Here is a 25973-nt window from a genome sequence, read left to right as displayed (position 1 = left end):
TGATTCTTATATGCCAGGGTCATCTGATCTGGCCAGCCAATCCATTGTCTCGAGTATTGCGAGATGCTCGTCCGAGTAACGAGCACCATCGAGTACCCTAATACTCGAACGAGTACCAAGCTCGGACGAGCAGGCTCGCTCATCTCTAGCTGTGACTTATCTCCTCAAGAACATAAGAACTGGGTGGATGAAATCCCTATGTCAGATTTTGAGGGAGAATCATGAGACCTCCCCCCCCCCGAATACCTTGTGTCCCTAAAAATAAGACATCCCCTAAAAGTAAGACCTAGTAGTTTTGCTGAGTTGCTAAATATAAAGCCTCCCCAGAAAGTAAGACCTAGCACAGTTTGGAAGCATGATCACCAAACAGAACACCAGGGCATGCAGCTGGTTTTTTTTTTAGCCCGCTGCCATTGTACCCCTCCCATCGTCCGTTGCAGAGCAGCTGCATGCAAGACATGAAGACCATCACCTGCCGCCAGTGGCGTAGCCACCGTGGTCGCGGGGGTCGCCGCCGCGACCGGGCCCGCCACAAGGGGGGCCCGCGGGGCCCCCCGATCAATCACTCTTGTGACCGCAAGCATTGTTGTGCTTGCGGTCACAAGAGTCTGGCTCCGTCTTTCCCCGGCTGCTGCGCGGCTGCCGGGGGTGTCGCGTCTTACCCCCGGCAGCGCGCGCATCCCAGAACTCCCTGCGCGCCTTGGGTCCTGACTTCCGGTTTCCGGCGCGCAGGGAGTTCTGGGATGCGCGCGCTGCCGGGGGTAAGACGCGACACCCCCGGCAGCCGCGCAGCAGCCGGGGACAGACCAGGAGGAGTGAGAATCAACGTGGGAGCGCGATGTCAGGTGAGTTAAGTTTTGTTTTTTTTATCAGCCTGTACGGGTGGGGGGAAAGGAGGGGGGCATCTATGAGGGTGGGGGGAAAGGAGGGGGCCATCTATGAGGGTGGGGGGAAAGGAGGGGGCCATCTATGAGGGTGGGGGGAAAGGAGGAGGCCATCTATGAGGGTGGGGGGAAGAGGGGGCCATTTATGAGGGTGGGGGGAAAGAGGGGGGCCATCTATGAGGGTGGGGGGAAGGAGGGGGCCATCTATGAGGGTGGGGGGAAGGAGGGGGCCATCTATGAGGGTGGGGGGAAGGAGGGGGCCATCTATGAGGGTGGGGGGAAAGAGGAGCAATCTATGAGGGTGGGGGGAAAGAGGGGCCATCTATGAGGGTGGGGGGAAAGAGGGGCCATCTATGAGGGTGGGGGGAAAGAGGGGGGCCATCTATGAGGGTGGGGGGGGGAAGGAGACCATCTATAAGGGAGGGAGGAAGGGGACCATCTATAAAGGGGGGGAAGGGGACCATCTATAAGGGAGGGGGGGAAGGGGACCATCTATAAGGGAGGGGGGGGAAGGGGACCATCTATAAGGGAGGGGGGGGAAGGGGACCATCTATAAGGGAGGGGGGGGAAGGGGACCATCTATAAGGGAGGGGGGGGGAAGGGGACCATCTATAAGGGAGGGGGGGGGGGGAAGGGGACCATCTATAAGGGAGGGTGGGGGGAGAGGGGGCCATCTATAAGGGAGGGTGGGGGGAGAGGGGACCATCCATAAGGGAGGGTGAGGAGAGAGGGGGCCATCTATAAGGGAGGGGGTATAGGGGGCCATCTATAAGGGAGGGGGTAGAGGGGGCCATCTATAAGGGAGGGGGCCATCTATTTGGGGGGGCAACATAGGGGGAGAGGGAATACACAGAGGGGGGCATATATTATTAGGAGGTCACATAGAGTCAGGGCTACCCACTAAATGAGGGTGTAAAGGGGACAGTACAGATGTGTAGAGAGATGGAGATGGTGTCAGAGTGTTGAGCCTAATATGTCTGTCTGGCAGATTCTGTGGATTCGTGGCTCGGAGAAGTTCTCATAACGGCCTAGGACGGATGGAGAAGAAGATGAAAAGGAAAGAACTCCGATCAGAAAAGACGTCTCCTGTGAGTCACCTGATATAACTGCACTGTAATGTATATGGTGTACAGAACCTGTGTAGAGCTGGGGCCACCTCTATATGACTGGATGAGGGGATTTAGTATACTGGATTTGGTCAGTAACAATATGGTGGTGATGGTAGTGGTTGTGGTGTGGCGGTAATGTTTCCTCCCTATATACTGGTATTACTGGTAATATTGGTCTCAGTATACAGGATTTGGTCGGTAACAGTATGGCGGTAATAGGTAATATCTGTCTTGGTGTGTGTGTGTGTGTGTATATATATATATATATATATATATATATATATATATATATATACATACATACATACATTGGTACCTTGGTTTAAGAGTAACTTCGTTTAAGAGCGTTTTGGTTTAAGAGCTCACAGTTTTTCAAAATTGTGACTTGGTTTAAGAACATTGCTTTGGTTTAAGAACTTCCTGTATTGGGTGGGAGCGCGAGTGGAGAAGGGGCATGGCCTGCATAGCGGGGTCTACAGCACTGTACTCTAAACACCTTCCAAATCATAGCAGATCCCCTTCAGGCTGGGGCTTACATCAGGGGACAGGACTGTGGGGGGGGGGGGGTAATCTCTCCATAGCTGTAACCCCTCTCTCCCCGGACAGAGAGTGCTGCATGTATGTGCCCACATCTGTACTGCTCATTCCTTCATGCTCCCTGCAGTCTGTCAGCCCTTGTGTTTCCCATCCTCTTCATTACTGTACAGTACAGAATAATAAATATATTTGGGGTGCGGAACCAATTGTCTGCATTTACATGATTTCTTATAGGAAAATTTGCTTTGGTTTAAGAGTGGATTTGGATTACAAGCACGGTCCTGGAACGAATTATGCTCATAATCCAAGGCACCACTGTGTGTGTATATATATATATATATATATATATATATATATATATATATATATATATATATACACACACACACACACACACACACACACACAACAATAGCATCACTTGGTCGTGAAAGGAGGGGGGGGGGCCCAAGTTGGCCTCTCGCACCAGGGCCCAGGAGACATTAGCTACGCCCCTGCCTGCCGCCAACCCTGATATTCCCTTCCGCCACAAAACCCTTATTCCTTCCGTAGCAAAACCCAATAGGAAACCTCTTCCAGACTGGAAAGAACACACCACTTCCTGCAGGGCATACAGCAGCTGATATTCAAGATGTTTGAATAGAAGTAAATTACAAATCTCTGGCACTTTTTTGTACAAGTTGATTTGAAAGAAATCCTTTTTTTAATGACCTACCCCTTCAATAAATTCTAAAGTTTTTTTTAGTCCAAAAGTAATTTGTCCAACTTTATATTGATGTGTGAACTGTTTATACTACAGTCATTTTAAAATAATTTTGCAGACAAGAATATAAACGACATAATTCCCCAATTTTGTCACCTCGAAAATAGATTTATTATGATAAATGTTGTTCACGTGAGATTTATCCATTCTATTTAAGAACATGATCAAGTGAACGCGAGAACATAAATCTCTGTTACCATCAAATCAATGCGGTTCTATTTGGCTTACAGATGAATCAGAAGGCGATCCTGAAGGAGAAACACGTCCAAAAGGTGGAGAGGACGATGGAAAATTTAAATAAGGAGAAAGCTGGGATAACAAATCTGTGGTCAACGTGGAGACAACACGTCAATCAATTCAATTCCTCTAAACACCAATGGAGAACTATTAAAGAGCAGCTAAGACTGGTGCGTGGATAATGTAGAGTACAGATTTTTTTTATATAACGTCTCCTATTGATTCGTTTGTTGTGTGCCGACGTATAGAAGAACTTCACTTATTTGTAGTATATGATAAGAGGGGGTAATAATGTCGTCCTCAATCTGTTATGCCTTGATGTCCAGGAAAGTTCCTCTGATATCATCCAGTTACCATTATCAGATGGCGCACACACTGCAAGACATATGTTCTATGGCTTCAACAAACATACCGTAGTGATGAAAGGTTTACTGACATATGTCTGTCTATACAGACTGCTTCATAGATGTGGATGTAGATGGATATCAGCTTTCCTACTGCAGGCCTTTAGCAGACTACATGGACTTGCATATATCAACAGCCAAAGTCATTACAACCCCTGTCCCTAGTAAGGGTGCACAGTCCACAGGATGAACTGACTGGGGTTCTTATACCTTGAATTTACTTCCAGTACTGTAAATGTGAGAACTGGTGGTGAATGTCAGAGTAACTATACGTTCATACAAGCTGCTACAAATGCTATTCTGCTAGTTCTGTCTAAAAAAATAATAATTAAAAAAAAAAAAAAATATATATATATATATATATAATAGCTGAGCTGGTGTAATATTACATGATATAGTCCAGTTCTGCTAGAGTCTAATCTAACGCTGAGGAGGAAGGGATGTGTCTTACCTTCCTCTTCGGCACCGATTCTGCCACTGTTAGTTAGGTCAATGGATGGAGGGGGGGGGGGGGAGGAGACAGATGACGCGGCAGTGCATTGCCAAGGAGGAAGGTAAGACACCTACCTTCCTCCTCATCATCCTGGGCGCTAAGAGGCTATCAGCAGGTCAGATTTGTCTAACAAAATGACGGGCATCTTTTTAAACTGAGCAAAAAAGAACAAAAAAAAAAACTTTTTGTGTGAACATAGCCTTACACTGAGGGATGATTGTTGGATCTTTATTTTCTAGGCTAACAGTAGACTACAGGAACTGGAACAGGATCTCCAGCCTTTGTCTTTACTAATCCTGGAAAATGACACCCAGAATATCGCAAATGCACAAGAAAATTTGTCTAACATCAAGGCAAAGTTCCAGGTGAGGCCAATCCTATGTTCATACAGTATATGTGTATGCTGTGAAAATCTGAGATCTTTCGCTCTTTAGTTTGCCAGCTCTTCAGAATACAAGTATGACTTTTTATGTAACAAGCTGACAAAAGTCATTATAGGACACATTGTAGTACAAGCTAAAAAACTGAACTGTGTTAAGCCTTGTGTTAACCCATGATAATCCACATTTTTCTAAAAGCGTGTCTTTCAAGCTGGGCGGTGTGCATGCCTTATATTTATGAAATTTAATGTAGATGGAAGATATCTCGTTGCTTCTTCCCTAAGAATAGACTGAGAAAAATAACTTTCCCATGAGGAATCCATATCTAGAATTCCTAAGCATGTCTATAGATTTGTGGTCTATAACCTCTGGTGCTCCAGCTGTTCCAAAACTGCAACTCTCAGCATGACTTGGCAACATCAGGCTGTCTGGAAATGCTGGGCGTTGTAGTCTTGCACTAGCCACTGCTATAAGTAATTGCAGCTTTGGTTTAGTATTTATAGTAAGTAGATCATATACTGTATAGGAGATGAAAACCTTCTGGAAAAGTACAACTATGGTTACTTTTATGTTTTATTGTCCTTGTTCTTTTTTATTAGTATTATTATTCATTAGTAGAGACTTTGTAACTATTCAAAGGGTACTCCTGCAAAGAAAAAAATTCTTTCATACGAACTGGTGCCACAAATTTGTATTTTACTTCTATTAACAAATGTCAAGTCTTTCAGTAATTATCAGCTGCTGTATGTCCTGCATGAAGTAATGTATTCTTTCCAGCTAGGAGAGCAGAAGAGGTTTTCTATGGGGATTTGCTACTATTCAGGACATGTTCCTGACATGGACAGAGGTGGCAGCAGAGAGCACTGTGTCAGACTGGAAAGAATACACATTGTCCTGCAGGACATACAGCAGCTCATGCAGAACACACTGCAGCTTTAACCCTTTGAGGACCAGGCCCAAAATGACCCAGTGGACCGCGCAAATTTTGATCTTAGTGTTTTCGTTTTTCCCTCCTCCCCTTCTAAGAGCTCTAGCACTCTCAGTTTTCTATCTACAAGCCATGTAAGTGCTTGTTTGTTACAGTAATAGTTGTACTGTGTAATGGCGTAATTCATTTTACCATAACATGTATGATGGAATTCCAAATATATTATTTATGAAGATATAAATAGGTGAAATCGTAAAAAAGAATGCAATATGGTAACGTTTGGAGGGTTCCTGTGTCTACGTAATGCACTATATGGTAAAAGCGACATGATACTATTATTCTATAGGTCAGGCCGAACACAACCATATGCAGGTTACACAGATTCTCTAATGTTATATATGTATTTTTTTTATGAAATCCTTTTTTTTGGCAATTAAATATTAATAAAATGGGCCTATTGTGGCGCTTATAATGGTTTTATTTTTTCACCTACGGGGCTGTATGGGGTGTCATTTTTTCCGCCATGATCTCTAGTTTTTATTAATACCATATTTGTGAAGATCGGACGTTTTGATCACTTTTTATTGATTTTTTTAATATATAATGTAACATAAAATCGGTAATCTGCACACTTTTTCCCCTCTTTTCGTGTACGCCGTTTACCGATCACAATGACGCTTGTTATATATTAATAGATCGGACAATTACGCACGCTACGGTATATTATATGTTTATCTATTTATTTATTTTTATATGTTTTATTTATATAATGGGAAAAGGGGGTGATTTCAACTTTTATTGGGGGAGGGGTTTTGGGGTAGTGTAATAGTGTTTTGAACTTTTTTTTTTACACATTTGAAGCCCCTTTGGGAGACTTGTACATACACTACTTTGATTTTTACACTGATGATTGCTATGCCGTAGGCATAGCATTGATCAGTGCTATCGGCGATCTGCTCATTGAGCCTGCCTGTGCAGGCTCAGTGTAGCAGATCGCCGATCGGACCGTACGGAGGCAGGTAAGAGACCTCCGGCGGTCCGTTTAAACGATCCCGATCGGGGGGTCCCGATCGGTAAGTGACAGGGGACTCCCCCTGTCACTTATACTTAAACGCCGCGGTCGCGCCGCGATCGTTTAAGGGGTTAATGACACGCGGCAGCGCGATCGCTGCAGCGTGTCATTACCGGTGAGGTCCCGGCTGCTCACTGCAGCCGGTCCCCACCTGCTATGAAGCGCGCTCCGCTCCGGAGCGCGCTTCATAGCGGGAGAAACACCCAGGACGTAGAGTTACGTCATGGGTCGTCTGGGGACAGACTTCCATTACGTAACCCTACGTCCAGGGTCGTCTAGGGGTTAAAGTTAGCACTGTAGCTTTTTAATGCTGGGGTCCTGGGTTCAAATCTCACCAAGTGCAACACCTGCAAAGAGTTTGTATGTTCTCTCCACGTTTGCATGGGTTTCCTCCCACATCCAAAACACACAGGTGACTTTAGATTATGAGCCCTAATAGGGACAGGGAAATTGGCAAAACTGTGTAAAGTGCTGCAGAATGCTATACATAATTAAAGCTTAAAAGCATTCTCTTTCGCTTCCAGACACCATTTGAAAGAATAAAAATTTTACTGAATTACCTCTTTAAGGCTATGTTCACACTACGTAAAACTACGGGCGTAGTTTTGCGGAGTTGAACATAGCCTTGTGTGCAATTGGATGCCGGACGGAGCGTACACACATCGTATACGCTCAGGCCGGGATCTGTGCGGCGCCGGACAAAACTGACAGGTCAGTTTTCTGCGGCCGGAATTCAGTGAATTCCGGCCGCTCGCTTCACTGTGGGCTAAGGGAAGCTCTGATGCCGGCGCACGCTGATGTGCCCACATCAGAGCTCTGCGGCCGGAAGGATCATCCGGCCAGAGACAGGCCGTTCCGTGTCATACGTAGTGTGAACATAGCCAAACTGTGTGACAATAGAGCTGTGCTGGTTATGTTGCAATATATGCTAAAACTATAAAGTTATTAAAGTTACAAAATAGCTCTGATATATATATATATATATATATATATATAGAGAGAGAGAGAGAGAGAGAGAGAGAGAGAGAATATATATACACAGTGTATATATATATATATATATAGAGAGAGAGAGAATATATATATACAGTATATATATATATATATATATATATATATATATATATATATATATACAGTGTATATATATATATATATAGAGAGAGAGAGAGAGAGAGAGAGAGAATATATATACACAGTGTGTATATATATATATATATATAGAGAGAGAGAGAATATATATATACAGTATATATATATATATATATATATATATATACAGTGTATATATATATATATATAGAGAGAGAGAGAGAGAGATTGTTCTGATGCTCTCCTGTATGTGAGAATTTATTGGCACTTGGACCAAAGAACTTGACCTCTGGTTTGTGACATGTGGCAAAGAGACACTTCGGAGCCATTGCATTAAAAGTGGTGTGAATAGTTGCCACTTGTGAGGGTGCAGTGTGGACTTACATGTTACAGCAGTATTTTACAAGTAAAAGTGCCTAGGGAGGTAATATAGCATAGAATAACCTATACTCATTGATCCGCCATTGGTGCTGTCACTGCCGATGCCACTACTTACGACTCGAGTGGGGAGCAATGGGAGGGGCTGCCTGGATGACCCTTAGGTAACATGGTTGCTATCGTTGACGTTTTCAATAGAACATGTTTTAAGACAATGATCAGCCGACATCATGCATGTTGAATGATCTTTGCCTTTTAACATGACAAATTATACCGGAACAGCCGGTAATCGTCCAAGTAAGGCCAATAATAGTTTGGTGTAATAGCCCTTAGACTCGGTGCCGCTCCTCCCAGGTGCTGGAAAAAAGCTGGATCCAGTCCTGAGAAACTTCTTCTAATTTCCCAGGACTGGATCCAGCTTTTCACAACAGCTGGCGAGGAGCAGCAGTCTGATGAGCAGATTTCAGAGATAACAAAGTGCCTCATTATCGCTGTCCGTTTTATATCACCTCAGCCTGATTCACACCTTTCAGCCCCAAATAAACCCCCTGTCCCTTAGCCTAGCATTGAAACCTGAAATAAAGTTCATTACTGCTGCTAGGATTAATCTACTACTGCTCTGGGGATGTATTGAGGCCACATGTATTAAGTTTTTTGTCCTTATAGACAATGTACTTGAAAGTAAACTTTTGTGAATTTTTGTCATACCAGAAACTGAATGATGAAATGGAGCAAGCTGTAAAGATCTCAGAGCTTCTCACCCGGGAAGGAGCACAAGCGAATATAAAACCAGGGAAGATTCATGACCTCGCCCAGTATCAACAACGGTTAAAGGACACTATTACAGAATACGAAGATTTTTTTATCAAAATTGTGGCATTTCACAGAATGAAGGCAGAAGTAAGTAGAGTCAAACTTAGTAGCACGTGTCTGAATGAGGAACAAAGTGTTGATAAATATTGTTGAATTGTTGTGAATAGTGATGAGCGAATAGTGAAATATTCGATATTCGTACGAATATCTCCCAAATATTCGAATATTCGATCCAATATTTGATCCCATTAAAGTCTAAGGGAACAAGTATTCGATTATTGAAAAACATCTATTCGACCACTTGGAGGTAAAAACCTGGGGGATTTGAACGCTTATCAAATATTTATTGAATATTCAGTGAACTATTCGATAATATTCGATAGATCGAATACCTTACTATTCGATCGAATATCTATTCGATCGAACAGTATTCGCTCATCACTAGTTGTGAAACATTGTTGATGAATATTTATGGGACCACTACGTTAACCTCCTCCCGCCGCTGCACTGTAAATTAACATCACTGCAGCCTATGCCTGATGCTGCAGCAACGTTAATTAATGATCCAGGATGACACAGGCGCAGAAGCCTGGTCTTAGCCTTGGGGCGTTTAAAAAGCTAGGAGGCCGCCTTTTCCCCACCCCACTTCCCACAAGAGTCGAGCTGTCTTTGGGAGAAAGTGGCATGTTTTTCTAATGCTGAATAACCCTTTAATTCTCACATTACATCAATGTCTAGATCAGTTACTTATAATGATGTATTATAACTTGGCACAATTCACTTTAATGCAACTGAGCTGCAATACAACAAACAAGCTAAGGACAAGAGTGGCACTGTTTCTAGAAGAAAGACGCTATGTTTTTCTAATCTTCAATAACTCCTTTAAAAGCTGGTTTTATAGGCTATGCGAAGCTAATTCTAATCTATTATGCAGGCTACAGATACAGTATGTGATGATGGGAGGAATCCCAAAGCATTTTAACATACAATGGCATTCCTCTCCCAGTGGTGACACCACATTCAGTGCCCACCGAGTCAACTATCTCGCGAGTCTACCAGCACAGCTGACCTTATATTACAGCATGAGAACATCAGGTCCTGGGACTAACAAGCAAATGACTATGTATAGGAAGGATGTCTAATAACTGCAAAATCCTATGTTGTAATTATTATTTTTTTAATAAAAGTTTTAATTTGTAATTTTTTTTCTTATTTATTATTTATTAGCTAAATAGTCTTAAGACGGAATTGGAGCAGACGGCACATTCCTATGCAATGTATGATAACCAGCCTGTAAAAAGGCAGGAGCAGCGGGCACATATCCAGAGTTTATATAAAATAATTCTTAACTTGGGAGCACAAATCATCTCTGCAGCACAACATTCTGTAAGTAAGATTTGTTTTGCTTTCTAATATATTTTTTAAAGTATTTATATTAAATATTTGGAGGGTTTATACACATACATTGCAGCTTCATAGGGCCCCATAGCAAATGACTGTATGGGGCCCATGAATCCTGTATGCCCCCCCCCCCCCCTCTCACACACACACACACATACTGTACTCACCTGGCCTGGCGCTGTCCCCGGCATTTCTTCGTTCCCCCAGCTTCATGGTGAACAAGTATTTAAAAATGTTTGGAGGGTTTATACACATACATTGCAGATTCATAGGGCCCCATAGCAAATAACTGTATGGGGCCCATGAATCCTGTATGCCCGCCCACACACACACACCTACACATACTGTACCCACCTGGCCTAGCGCAGTCCCCAGCATTCCTTTGTGCACCAGCTTCACGGTAAACAAGTATTTAAACCATATTTAAAAATATTTGGAGGGTTTATACACATACATTGCAGATTCATGGGGCCCCATAGCAAATAACTGTATGGGGCCCATAAATCCTGTATGAGACCCCCCCCCCCCCCCCCATACACACACACACACACACACACACATACTGTACTCACCTGGCCTGGCGCAGTCCCTGGCATTCGTTTGTTCACCCAGCTTCACGGTGCACAAGACATCACCGAAGAGCTGGGAAAATTAACGCAAGGGAACTGTGCCATGGTTAAAGGGCCAGGGGCATGCGGGCCCTCTTAGTGCATGGACTTTGTAGCAGTGGTCTGGTCTGCCTTTAAGGTACCTATGCCACTGATTGCAGATCAATGTTATATGAATTGTTTATGGAGCCCAGAGTCTGCAGTGATCCCACAATTTAACCTTCATGTCTCTATGGTTTAAAGGGGTTATCTAGGATTAGAAAAAGCATAGCTCCTAAGAAAAACAGCACCACCCCTGTCAGGTAGTGTGTAGTATTACAATTCAGCTTCAGTCACTTCAATGGAACCAAGCTGCAAAACACACACCCAAACTGGGGAGAAAGAAGGTGCTGTAAGCCTGGAAAACACTCTTTAAATGTGTCACCTAAATTTTCTTTTACTAGAGACAGATACTAAAACTTGTTCTTTTGTTGTAATCTCTTTCTATTTCCTGACTGTAATTGTTTTAATTTCACTTTCTGTACATTGTTATGGGGGCTGCCATCTTGCCTGAGCTGTTTTTAACAGCATTTAGTGACATGCTTTACAGCAAGACTCATGGACATAGATGGCAATAGACAGAGTTCGTCCCTTTCAGATGCAGATGAAGCATTACTGAGTGCACTCAGTCATTCTACAGGGATCTGCTGTTGGCTACATTTTAGCCACAATGGTGAGAATGAAAACTGCAAGATCTCAGGATTATTTTATACTATAGTTATAAAAAAGGAAAATAAAAAAAAAATGTCACCAAAAAGTCTTTAAAAATATGTTTAACATAAAAATATTTACAAGTAATTTTCTGATGTTACATTACCTTTAAATACATGCATGTGCATATTTTACAGTAATACAATAAGCTATAATACAATGTAATACAGTCCCCAGTGCAAACAAAGAAACACACAGAGAAATAAAATAATGTATAATACTAGAACATGCACGTACTGACATGAGGAATATAGAAGACGACTTACTGATATTACAGCATGGTTGATGATACTTTAAATAACTATTTACAACTATATTTATTTCATGGATTTCCTTTATAGAAGTACGTTACCATATCCTTACATGACCTTCAGGACCAAGTTGATGGCTTGGAACGTGACAGTATGACATGGAACTCCAATGTTATAAGCCAGGAAGAGACTGTATCAGGCGATCTGCACAGCACATCTATAGAGGAGGTCAATGAGGTAAGTTGGTAACAGGTTATACAGTATGTGGTCACTCAGGACTATTAGAATAATGCAGTTAAGCAGGATCTGTAGGAAAACCCCCCAAAACTAAGATGTTTCTATCAAAAGCTAGTGTAGGGTGCCCTGATACAAACCTTTCCATCTTGATACATGTGGGTTTATAGTTTGTCTGCCAATTCAGTTCAGTCAGATGGGCGTGGTCTTATTAATGGGAGTAAATATCAGGTGATGGACTAGAATATACAGTCATGGGGTGGGTATTAGGGTCCATTTACACAGAAATATTATCTGACAGATTATTTGCCAAAGATTTGAAGCCAAAGCCAGGAATGGATTTGAAAAGAGGAGAAATCTCAGGTTTTCCTTTATGAGCTGATCCCTGTTTATAGTCTGTTTCTGGCTTTGGCTTCAAATCTTTGTCAGATAATCTGTCAGATAATCTTTCTGTGTAAATGCACCCTTAGAATAAGCATCTCTTAATGTAAAACATTCACACGCCCCACTGTATACTGTAATCACACTCATCCAGTGGCGGATTAAATGTACCCTGGGCCCCGGGCTGTCCACCCAACCTGCCCCCCCCCCCCCGGTCAATCCGCCCACACTATACTCCGCTACTGCCAGACACCCCCCCCCCCCCCCCCCCCCCCGCTGTCCCCAATAAACACTGCCTGCCTCCCCTCCCTGCTGGCTCCAATAAACATAATGTTTGGTCCCTTGCTGCTCCCAGTAAGCATTGTCCACCTCACCTCCACTGCCCCCAATAAACATACTGACACCTGGTTTCAGGAGAGGAGGGAGCTGATCTTATAGGGGAGGTCGCAATGTCACAGCAGCACAGAGGATGTCAGGAGAGGAGGGTGCTGATCTTATAGGGGAGGTCACAGCAGCACAGAGGATTTCAGGAGAGGAGGGTGCTTATCCTATAGGAGAGGTCCCAGCAGCACAGAGGATGTCAGGAGAGGAGGGTGCTGATCTACAGGAGAGGTCCGAGCAGCACAGAGGATGTCAGGAGAGGAGGGTGCTGATCTATAGGAGAGGTCCGAGCAGCACAGAGGATGTCAGGAGAGGAGGGTGCTGATCTATAAGAGAGGTCCGAGCAGCACAGAGGATTTTAGGAGAGGAGGGCGCTGATCTAATAGGGGAGGGTCACAGCGGCACAGAGGATGTCAGGAGAGGAGGTGGCTGATCTTATAGGGGAGGTCGCAGCGTTCCAGCAGCACAGAGGATGTCAGGAGAGGAGGGCGCTGATCTAATAGGGGAGGGTCACAGCGGCACAGAGGATGTCAGGAGAGGAGGGGGCTGATCTTATAGGGGAGGTCGCAGCGTCCCAGCAGCACAGAGGATGTCAGGAGAGGAGGGCGCTGATCTTATAGGGGAGGTCACAGCAGCACAGAGGATGTCAGGAGAGGAGGGTGCTAATCCTATAGGAGATGGTCCCCCTCTTCCCCCCTTATAGGTGGTACCCCTCTTCCCCCCCCCCTTACAGATGGTACCCCTCTTCCCCCCTTATAGATGGTACCCCTCTTCCCCCCCTTATAGATGGTCCCCCTCTCCCCCCCCCCCTTATACCCTTATTGATGGTCCCCCTCTTATAGAAGGTCCCCCTCTTTCCCCCCTCTTTCCCCCCTCTTATAGATGGTCCCCCTCTTTCCCCCCTCTTATAGATGGTCCCCCTCTTCCCCCCCCTCTTATAAATGGTCCCCCTCTTTCCCCCCCTCTTATAGATGGTCCCCCTCTTTCCCCCCCTCTTATAAATGGTCCCCCTCTTCCCCCCCCTCTTATAAATGGTCCCCCTCTTTCCCCCCCCCCTCTTATAAATGGTCCCCCTCTTTCCCCCCCCCTCTTATAGATGGTCCCCCTCTCCCCCCCCTCTTATAGATGGTCCCCCTCTTTCCCCCCCCCCCTTATAGATGGTCCCCCTCTTGCCCCTTATAGATGGTCCCCCTCTTCTCCCTTATAGATGGTCCCCCTCTTCCCCCCCTTATACCCTTATTGATGGTCCCCCTCTTTCCCCCCCCTTATAGATGGCCCCCCTCTTTTCCCCCCTCTTATAGATGGTCCCCCTCTTTTCCCCCCCTTATAGATGGCCCCCCTCTTTTCCCCCCTCTTATAGATGGCCCCCCTCTTCCCCCCTCTTATAGATGGTCCCCCTCTTTCCCCCCTTATAGATGGCCCCCCTCTTCCACCCCTCTTATAGATGGTCCCCCTCTTTCCCCCCCCCTCTTATAGATGGTACCCCTCTTTTAGATGGTCCCCCCTCTTTTCCCCCCCTCCGTGCAGGCAGATTTAAAAAACAAAAACAAAAAAAAACTCACCTTACAACCCGTTCCCCCGTCGATCCATCCTCTCCTGTCCTGCAGGCTCCGTCTGTCCTCGGCTGTTGTGCAGCTGCCGGAGGTGTCCCTTCCTATGCCCCGGCAGCGCGCGCATCAGAGAGCTCCCCGTGCGCCGGAAGTCACAGCCACAGGCGCACGGGGAGCTCTGTGATGCGCGCGCTGCCGGGGGATAGAACGGGACACCTCCGGCAGCTGCGCAACAGCCGGGGGACAGTAAGAGCAGGACTCTTGTGACCGCAAGCAAAACAATGCTTGCGGTCACAAGAGCCTGCAGTGGCGAGGGGGCCGGGCCGGGCCGCAGCGGCATTATAATGTGGGCGGCGTGGCATGGGCCCCCCGGAGCCTCGGGCCCCGGGTGGCCGCCCAAACCGCCCAAATTATAATCCGCCATTGCACTCATCACCCCCATTATTAAAATTATGTATACACCTATCTTACTATTAACTGAATTGTCAAATTATAAACCAAGGAATGGGAGGGTATGGTCAAGGCATGCAATCAGGGGATCCTGAACTTATCAATAACAGTAAGATCTCTTTTTTGGGGGGGGGGGCTACAGGTCCACTTTAACCCCTTAGCGACCCATGACGTATCTGACCCCGCTCTGAACGGCACCGATCCCGGCTGCAATCTGCAGCCAGGCAGTGCCTCTATTAGCCGGCGCGGGTCCTGTTGCCGCGCCGGCTAATTAAGCCCTTCAATGCAGCTGTCAAACCTGACAGCTGCATTGAAGTGCTTTCCTCCGTGCATCCCTGGTGTCTAGTGGCACGGATCTCCCCCCCCGCGATGCGATCGCGGGGGGGAGATCCGTTCTTCTGCCCGTGTCGGGCCTCAGCGTCGGAATGACGCTGATCCCGGCTCGGCAATAGATTGCTATGGCCTGCAGCAGGCCATAGCAATCTATGACCGATCTAATGGATCTTTGCTGTGCGTATACACAGCATTGATCTCTATGAGAGATCAGTGCTATGTATATACAAGCCCCCCAGGGGGGCTTCTAGTGTATGTAAAAAAAAAAGTAAAAAAGTGTTTTTATTAATAAAAAATCCCCTCCCCTAATAAAAGTCCAAATCACCCCCCTTTTCCCATTTTATAAATATAAATTAATAAATAAATTAATTAATAAACATATTTAGTATCACCGCACACGTAATCGCCCGAACTATTAATTAATCACATTCCTGATCTCGCACGGTAAACGGCGTAAGCGCAAAAAAATCCCAAAGTGCAAAATTGCGCATTTTTGGTCGCATCAAATCCAGAAAAAATGTAATAAAAAGCGATCAAAAAGTCGTATATGCGCAATCAAGGTACCGGTAGAAAGAACGCATCATGGTGCAAAAACTGACACCTCACACAGCCCCATAGACCAAAGGATAAAATCGCTATAAGCCTGGGAATGGAGCTGTTTTAAGTGACATATATTTGTTAACAACGGTTTGAATTTTTTACAGGCCATTAGATACAATATAAGTTATACATGTTACATATCATAGTAATCGTAACGACTTGAGGAACATGCATAACAAGTCAGTTTTACCATAGGGCGAACGGCGTAAATGCAAAACTCCCCGAAATCAAAACAAATTCGTTTTTTTTTTTTTTATGGAAACATATTTTATGGAAAAATTATGCCTGTAATTGCAAAGTACAATTGGTTTCGCAAAAAATAAGCACTCATATAAGTCTCTAGGTGAAAAAATGCAAGCGCTATGGACTTTTAAACATAAAATGGAAAAAGCAAAAGCGCAAAAACGAAAATTGGCTTTGACCTTAAGGGGTTAAAGTATTACTTTTAAAAAAATCTTTTGATGTGATGCAGACATTCAAAGTTTTTGTTGCTTGGGGTCTCAGTGTTGAAACCCCACTGAAAAAAGGAAATATCTGAAGAATATGACAGAATTGTAGTGTATGTTGTTAAATATTACACTAGAATTACACGTCTTTGCAGATCTTCTTGCAATAAAGTACTGACAGACATTTGCTCATCAATGCTATTGTTTTCTATGGAGACAGTGGTAGCTCTGAAAAAACACAGTGATAGCTCTTTCTGCTATTTAGCTTTGCTACAGTATGTAGGTTTATGTTTCTGCAGAACTCTAGAGATGAGTACAACTTGAGCATGTTCGAGTCCGATCATTTGAAGGGAACCTGTCACCCCGGGCAGACCCCCCCAGACCCACCCCACCCCTGGACAGGGCCCCGCATACATACTGGCTCCTGTGTGTGCCACTCCCGGTGCCGGTCCCACTGCAGAGATCTCACCGTCGGCCCATCTACGCGCTCAATATGCAAATGAATGGAGATGAGTCCAATGGCCATAGGAAATCGCTGCTCCCGCCACGGAGATCTCGCTGTCGGGCTCCCTTGGGCTGCATCCAACTTCTTCCGTCACCCGTAATTAAATGCCGTACGATCGGACTCGAGCATGCTCAAGTTGCACTCATCTCTATGCAGAACATCTGATACTGTATATGAGATAAGAATCCCTCCTTTGGTTGCTGCTTAAGTAAAAGTAGTTATGTTTCTGTTTACATTCTGTTTACATTCCTAAGTTTCGATTTACTGTCAACAAGGTGGAGGGGACACTCTCAATTTTTCCATGTGTTTTCTATGAGTTCTTGGTATCCCTTGTTTTTATTATTTCTGCATTTTAAAGGTGAAGTCCGGCTGGACAGGGGGAACATCACAAAGAACTACTTACCTCTCTCCGTGCCTGCAAATCGCCGTTCCAGAAAGCATTTGCCCCTGAGTTGTGATGACGTCATGACTCGGGGGCAATTGCCAGCCAATCAGTGACTAGAGCGGCGTCCCGTCCAAGTCACTGACTGACTGAGCGGGCTTTCAATCAGCTGGGTCGTGACATTGGCTAAAAAGAAGATCTGAAGGCTCCGGAGCAGCGATCCAGAGCTGGAAAGGCACGGGGACAGCTGGGTAGTGGTGGTTATTATGTTCCCCCCCACCCCTGCTTTTTCCAAAGATAATTGCAGCCCCAGACTTCTCCTTTAGGTATTATATATCCTTGGCTTTGGTTAGTAATTGTTTTAATACATGATGCTTTTTGTATAGTTGTAGTGTGGACTGTAGAACTTCAGAATCAGCTGAGAAAGCATTGTACGTAACCTACATGAGGTTATAGCCTTCTTGGAAAATATTTGATAATGTTAGTAGCCAAGCAAGTCCAGCTGTCATTGTCACCACAGTGTATGACACCTCTCTAGATTTATATCTGCCCTGCTCTAAACACCTCCAAAGCTAGTGATATTTCCTTTGCAGAAAATAAATGATTCTTGTTTCTCTAGAAAAAGCAGAAGTGACAGCCAAATCACCTGCCAGCATTATTTCAGAAACCTATATTTATGATACTAATCATTACCTCCCAAATGTCTGCGACCATGCGAAGCTAAAATTATATTTGCTAACATAATAAATGTCCCATGTAAATCAACAGCTTGCAATACAAGTGCTTAAAGTTTAGCCAAAAAAACATTAAAGGGTTAAAAAAATAATTTTCAAATCTACTGGTGACAAAAAGTGCCAGAGATTTGTAATTTACTTCTATTGAAAAATCTAAAGTCTACCAGTACTTATCAGCTGCTGTATGTCCTGCAGAAAGTGGTGTATTCTTTCTAGTCTGACACAGTGCTCTCTGTTGCCACCTCTGTCCATTTCAGGAACTGTCCCGAGCAGTAGCAAATCCCCATAGAAAAGCTCCCCTGCTCTGGACAGTTCCCAACATGGACAGAGGTGGCAGCAGACAGCACAGTGGCAGACTGTAAAGAATACACCACTTGCTGCAGGACATACAGCAGCTAACGATGTCCATGCAGCCCTTGCTAAACGATAAACGAGCTGTGTAACAGTTACATCTGCCTGTCTAATAGGCCCCATAGCCTAACTTTTTTGCTTCAGGGCTGAGGTCAAATTTGCACCAAACGTGTATCATTTTTTTTTTTATGTCAAAAACCTTAAGCCAGGCCATTGTTGAAGGGCTCTTCTATAAAGGAGTAAAATGTTGATGTAGCACTTTATTGCTTTTACAAAAACTTTATAAGAACTTCCAATTTCCGCAATGAATTTCGCTAACAGACAACTGTTGGCATCTTGACACTTCTAAGGAGTCATTGATGGAAAAATAAGTCAGAGGTGTGAGTGACACCTACATTCCCTGACACAATAGCTCACTTTGCTGACAGCTGAAATGGAGTTTAGATTATCTCTAATAAACCGCACATAAAATTAATGAGCTTTGTTATTCTGTCAAAAGAGGAGAATTATTGTCAGTTTCCCTGTGTTCTTCACATAAAAAAAATTAATTGCATATACAATTTACAGCAAGTCACAGCAGAGAAGAAAGGAGAATTCCTATTTATCACTTAGTTAAATGAGGCTGCACAAATCGTATGTTAATATTGGATTCTACCCTTACTATACAATAGCGCTCTTCAGTCTCTGTAAAACTACAACTCCCAGCTGTAGTCTGTAAAAGAATGCTAGGAGATCCGTCTCACACGAGAGAGAGAGAGAGAGAGAGAGAGAGAGAGAGAGAGACATACATTGAGATCACTGGTATAGATCAGTAGAGGCCCTCTCTCATCTATGGCTCTTCTGATTTCTCTTATATATAGACTTTTAATCCACCTCCTGTTAACAGTCTTTACGGTGACATTCTCTATGAGGTAGTAAGCAGAATTTGATCCACACGCTAGTTCTAATGCGTATTCCTTACACTTAATGTTTATTAGATGTACATATTAATTACTTATATACCAGTAACTGACTAAGGCTGGGTTCACAATAGTTTTTTTTTTCATCCGTTTTTGCAAAAAAAAAAACAACAGATGAAAACCTAGGGAAAAACTGATGCATTTTTGTGCATTCGTTTTGATGCGTTTTTCCTTTGACTTCTATTATAAAAAAACGGATCTAAACACATCTGTTTATTTTAACGTACACAAAAAGGTAGCTGACCTTATTTTTGTACACATTTAAAAAAAGTATGCGTTTTGATCCTTATTTTTAGAAGATGAAAGTCAATGGAATAACAGATCAAAATGGATGCACACAAATGCATCTGTTTTTCATCCGTTTTTTTTTGGAAAAAATGGATTTAAAAAATGTCGTGTGAACCCAGCATTAACATACTTTAACAACTACCACAAAAACATGTGGATATGAACAGTAAGGGAGGCATTTATTAAGTCCGGCGTTTTTTACGCCGGACGTAAAAATGCCCCCGCAGCTCCGGCGCTACGGAGATTTATGTAGAGGCGGACTGCCTCTACATAAATCCTGTGCGCGCCGTTGCGCACCGCCGAAAACCGACGAAAACCTACGCCAGCTGAGGACTGGTAAATCGCGCTGATTCTGAGTCCGCGCCCTCCGTTCCGCCCACTTTTCGCCCCTTTTCCGCCCCCTTTCCGCCCCCTGGCGTACTCGGCGGAAAGTGCCGATTTGCGAATATTTTATTCGCAAATCGGTCATTTGCGTATAAAAAAATACGCAAATCGGCACTTTCCGCCGAAAATCATCCGTTCGCCGGGTGATACATGTGGCCCTAAATGTATGGCTCTTGGAATGTGGTAATGCTATAGTTATTTTTCCCTATAAGTGTGTAATTTATAGAATAGTCATAACTCATAGAATAGAATTAAAGGGGAGCTCCAGACAAAATTTTCTTTGTTAACCCCTTAACGACCGTGGGCATACATTTACGGCCCTGCCTTAACGTAGGAGGGCGTAAATGCACACCCTGCTGGGGAGGCGCAATGTGAATCGAGCTCAGGAGCTGAGTTCGCTTCATAGCGAGTGAGGATCGGCTGCTATCAGCAGCCAGGCCCTTACCCTCAATGCCATTAACCCCTTAAACACCGCAATCGCACCACAGTGTTTGGCTATGTTCACACTACGTAAAAGTATGACCGTCTGCTATGGAGTGTATACACATCCTATACGCTCCGGCCGGGATCCCATGCAGACCCACAAATAACTGACATGTCAGTTTTCTGCGGCCGCAATTCAGTGAATTGCTGCCGCAGTACACTCTGTCAGTTCATACAATGAAGCGAACAGCTCCGGCCGATTGCTTCATTGTGTGCTGTGCTGCGCATCAGAACACTACGGCCATAAAAATCATCTGCAGTATCGGCTGGGATGATCTGTGCAGAGACAGGCAGATCTGTGCAGAGACACGGCCAGTCTCTTAAGGCCCTATTCCACGGAACGATTATCGTCCGTATTCGGCCGCTACAGACGATAATCGTCCCGTGGAATAGAGTGCAACGATCAGCCGACATCATTCATGTCGGCTGATTGCTGCAGTTGCTTGTTTTTCAACATGTTGAAAAACAAGCGACTGATATAGCAGCGATCTGCTGCTGTCTCTCTGTTAAATAGGAGCCTCGGCAGCAGACGCTACTATATCCTATGGGCTGCCCAGACAATCAGCGATCCCCCGGGCAGCCCCCCCGCACCTCCCCGCCACCCCTCCCCGCCACCCCTCCCGCACTCACCCGCTCGCTGAAGCCATGTTGAATAGCTGCGGCAGCGAGCGGGGAACGAGGAGAAAACGCTTTTTTGCTCCTCTAGACGACCCGTGGAATAGGGGCTTTACAGAGTCTGAACATAGCCTTTAAGTGTAAGTGACAGGAGCATGGCCTGACTGCCGTAGGTATACTGCCACAGGCAGGTTCTATCAGAAGATCGCGGATTACACTGATCCTTGCTATGCTATGGCATAGCAGGGATTAATGTTAGCTATCAAATGTATTAAAGGGATTATCCAGCCCTACAAAAACATGGCCACTTTCCCCCCCTCTTGTCTCCAGATTGGGTGGGGTTTTGAAACTCCGTTCCATTGAAGTAAATGGAGCTTAATGGCAAACCACACCTGAACTGGAGAGGGGGAAAAGTGGCCATGTTTTTGTAGCGCTGGATTACCCCTTTAACCCTTAGACGACCCAGGGCGTATAGTTACGCCATGGAAGTCTGTCCCCAGACGACCTAGGGCGTAACTGTACGCCCTGGGTGTTTCTCACGCTATGAAGCGTGCTCCGGAGCGAAGCGCGCTTCATAGCAGGTGGGGGCCGGCTGCAATCAGCAGCCGGGACCTCACCGATAATGACACGCTGCAGCGATCGCGCTGCCGCGTGTCATTAACTCCTTAAACGCCGCGATCGCGGCGCGACCGCGGCGTTTAAGTGTAAGTGACAGGGGGAGTCCCCTGTCACTTACCGATCGGGACCCCCGCAGTGTGACTGCGGGGGTCCCGATCGGTAAAACGGGCCGCCGGAGCTCTCTCACCTGCCTCCGTGCGGTCCGATCGGCGCTCTGGTCACTGAGCCTGCACAGGCAGGCTCAATGAGCAGATCGCCGATAACACTGATCAATGCTATGCCTATGGCATAGCATTCATCAGTGTAAAAATCCAAGTAGTGAATGTAAAAGTCCCCCAAAGGGACTTCAAATGTGTAAAAAAAAAAAAAGTTAAAAACACTAACACACTACCCCAAAACCCCTCCCCCAATAAAAGTTGAAATCACCCCCCTTTCCCATTATATAAATAAAACATATAAAAATAAATAAATAGATAAACATATAATATACCGTAGCGTGCGTAATTGTCCGATCTATTAAAATATAACAAGCGTCCTTGCGAACGGTAAACGGCGTACACGAAAAGAGGGAAAAAAGTGCGCGGATTACCGATTTTATGTTACATTATATATATAAAAAAATTAATAAAAAGTGATCAAAACGTCCGATCTTCACAAATATGGTATTAATAAAAACTAGAGATCATGGCGGAAAAAATGACACCCCATACAGCCCCGTAGGTGAAAAAATAAAACCGTTATAAGCGTCACAATAGTCCCATTTTATTTATAATTAATTGCCAAAAAAAAGGATTTCATTTAAAAAAAATATATAACATTAGAGAATCTGCGTAAACCTGCATATGGTTGTGTTCGGGCTGACCTATAGAATAATAGTATCATGTCGCTGTTACCATATAGTGCATTACGTAGACACAGGAACCCCCCAAACGTTACCATATTGCATTCTTTTTTGCGATTTCACCAATTTATATCTTCATAAATAATATATTTGGGATTCCGTCATACATGTTATGGTAAAATGAAAGACGCCATTACAAAGTACAACTATTCCTGTAAAAAACAAGCTATTAAATGGCTTGTAGATAGAAAACTGAGAGTGCTGGAGCTCTTAGAAGGGGAGGAGGGAAAAACGGAAACACTAAGATCAAAATTTGCGCGGTCCACTGGGTCATTTTGGGCCTGGTCCTCAAAGGGTTAATGTAATAGTTCCCTAGAGGGACTTAAAAAGTGTAATTAAATAAATTTTTTTAAAATACCCATAGCCCCTCCCCCAATAAAAGTCTAAATTTTCCACTCTATTAAAATAAAACAATATTATTCCAGCCCCGTAGGTGAAAAAATAAAAGCGCTATAAGAGTTACAGTAGGGCCATTTTAAATATACCTATTTAAGCTAGGTTCACACTACGTTTTCAGCATCCGTTTAAAGTGACACTGTCACCCCCTTTGTGCATTCTGACATCTCTACACAGGTGTAAAGGGTAAATTTAGCGGTTTTCATACCTTATTTTATATCATACGTCATGGTGCTTGTTCAAGTAAAAAGTCATTTTTTATCAACTGCAGATTGTGTTAAGTGGGCGGGGCCTCGCGGCATTACTGTCACTTAGCCCCGCCCACAACATCACCGTTGGCCCCGCCCCCTCGGCGGCCATTGGAACAGGTTGGCCAAAAGGTCTAGACCCCACCCCCTTTTCGTTGGCCAAAGGCCGCCAAGGGGGTGGGGGAAAAAACAAAAATGCGTTCCTTAAAGGGAACCTGTCACCCCCCCGTGCCGGGGTGACAGGCTCCCGACCCCCTGCTACAGCCCCCTATACTCACCTGATCCCGCCAGGTCCCGCTTCTGGATCCGGTCGGGTCACGGAGATCTCAGCCGCTGCAGCCCGGCGCACGCGCCGAGAGATGAGTCCAACACTCATAGAGAATGACGGAGCGCTGGACTCTCCCGTCATTCTCTATAAGCGTTGGACTAATCTCTCAGCGCGCACGCCGGGCTGCAGCGGCTGAGATCTCCGTGACCCGACCGGATCCAGAAGCGGGACCCCGCGGGATCAAGTGAGTATAGGGGGCTGTAGCGGGGGGTCGGGAGCCTGTCACCCCGGCATGGGGGGTGACAGGTTCCCTTTAAGGCCATTTTGGGCTCTGTCCTTAAGGGGTTAAATTAACTGTTGTCAGAAGGTTGCCCAGGTTTGTAAGCTACCTCTATTTAAAAATCTCCAGTAGTTATTAGCTGCTATATGCTGTGCAGGAAGTGGTGTATTCTTCCCAGTCTGACAAAGTGCTTTTCCACCACTTCTGTCCGTGACAGGAACTGTCCAGTTCAGAAGAGGGTTTTCTATGGGGATTTCCTACTAGTCTGAACAGTTCCTGTCATGGATAGAGTTGGCAGCAGAGAGCACTGTGTCAGACTGGAAAGAAAACACAACTGCCTGCATTTAAAAACCTCAAGTCTTCCAGTACTTATCAGCTGCTTAATGTCCTGCAAGAAGCGGTGTATTCTTTCCAGTCTGACACTGTGCTCTCTGCTGCCACCTCTGTCCATGTCAGGAAGTAGCAGTAGAGGTTTTCTATGGGGATTTTTCACAGCTTTGAACAGTTCCTGACACAGACAGAGGTGGCAGCAAAGAGCATGGTGACAGGCTGGGAAGAATACACCACTTCCTTCAGAACATACAGCAGCTGATAAGTAATGGAAGGCTTGATATTTTTTAATTATAAATGTATAACTTTCTTAAACCAGTTGATTTGAAAATAAAGCAATTTCACTAGAGTACACCTTCTGTATGTCCTACAGAAAGTAGTGTGTTCTTTCCAGTCTGACACAGTGCTCTCTGCTGCCACCTCTGTTTGTGTCAGGAACTGTCTGACAAGAACCGAGGTGGCAGCAGAGAGCACTGTGTAAGACTGGAAAGAATACACCACTTCCTGCAGGACATACAGCAGCTGATAAGTACTGGTCATGAGATTTTTATATAGAAGTACTATAAGTAATTAACAAATCTGTATAATATAAATCTATGAACTTTTCACAAAGCAGTGGATTTAAAAAAAATAAAAAAATATTGTGCAAATAGCATTGGCTATTTAAAAAATATGACAATGACAGCGGCTTTTATGAAAGACGGCTGTCATCCTTATATAGTGTGAACCTAGCCCAATTGTGCCACAAATAAAGGAAGCAAAAATAGGGCCCCCAGTACAGGACACTCTGCTGTCTACTTCTATCCCAGCTCTAAATATACCCATAAGAATAGGCCTATACCAGGAGCTGCAAGACATATCAGATCCATTTTTGTTATACTAATGATATTGTGTTACCCAACTCTGGAAAATATATATGGGACACTAAATGTAAATGTCCGCACCCCCAGCAGTAACCTCTGTTTCTATGCCTACAGAATTCTTCCAAGTGCAGATAACAGATATTTTGGGCAGCCTGCCTTCAGCTGCTGCTAGGTGGCAATTCCATTTGACAAGTGATGCTTGCATAACATAACTATCCTAGGCATTCCTTTCCTTCACCAGAGGGCAGAGATCCAGTTTGCTGCCTTATCCCTTTAAATAAATCCATGGCCGAGGCAGCTTGTTGGTTCCTCCTCCACAACTAGCACCTGAGAACCAGCTCATCCCACCCCCTTCCCAGAGCTGAGCCCCTAAATATCTAAATTACAGTGACGCCTCTTTGGTGAGAGTACCCAATCTTTAAGGTGGGTGGTCTTCTCTAAGAAAATGACCTCCCTTATGTATGGTGGGCTATAATCTGTCACAGGAAATCTGATCTGGATACAGAGGTCTTTTCAAAGAGGTGGTTTTTTGGAGAGTTTTTTTTTTTTTTTCAGTTGCACTTCCTGTTATAATTCAAGTGATTTTTTGATTACGTGGTTTAAGGGTTTCTTTTAAAGAATGAAAAAAAAGCAACATAAATAAAACCACAAACACATTTATGCATACTTTTTTAAAGCTATGGGGGGCTATGGGACCGCCACAATCTGGAAGAAAAAAAGCCATAGCTAGTGCATGTTGCATTTTAAAAAATTGCTGCCGCCTTTCAAAAACGCAACTCAAGGGAGAAAAAAATATCACAAGCTAAAAAGCATTGTAAGCAGAGTGTTTTATGCATTATTTCTCTACAGATCCCTGGCTAATATCTGCAATGCATCATCCATGGTGTTTTATC

The 25973-nt window shown here is 44.5% G+C and overlaps 1 protein-coding gene across 3 annotated transcripts in view; it reads left to right on the top strand.

The window, feature by feature from the left end:
* CCDC141 (coiled-coil domain containing 141) overlaps window positions 1-25973 on the top strand; it is a 133721-nt gene that overhangs the window by 86103 nt on the left and 21645 nt on the right. For all 3 annotated transcript variants that reach the window (XR_011364533.1, XM_069983053.1, XM_069983054.1), the window contains exons 13-17: window positions 3524-3700; window positions 4667-4792; window positions 8989-9177; window positions 10318-10476; window positions 12191-12337. Coding sequence is in view for 2 of the 3 variants with exons in the window: in XM_069983053.1 (XP_069839154.1) it covers window positions 3524-3700; window positions 4667-4792; window positions 8989-9177; window positions 10318-10476; window positions 12191-12337 (798 nt within the window). In the remaining variant the exon portion in view is untranslated. The remainder of the gene's footprint in view (window positions 1-3523; window positions 3701-4666; window positions 4793-8988; window positions 9178-10317; window positions 10477-12190; window positions 12338-25973) is intronic.

Source organism: Dendropsophus ebraccatus, chromosome 9 (assembly GCF_027789765.1).
Source record: "Dendropsophus ebraccatus isolate aDenEbr1 chromosome 9, aDenEbr1.pat, whole genome shotgun sequence".
Taxonomy (NCBI): domain Eukaryota; kingdom Metazoa; phylum Chordata; class Amphibia; order Anura; family Hylidae; genus Dendropsophus; species Dendropsophus ebraccatus.
This window is presented reverse-complemented; position numbering and strand designations above follow the sequence as displayed.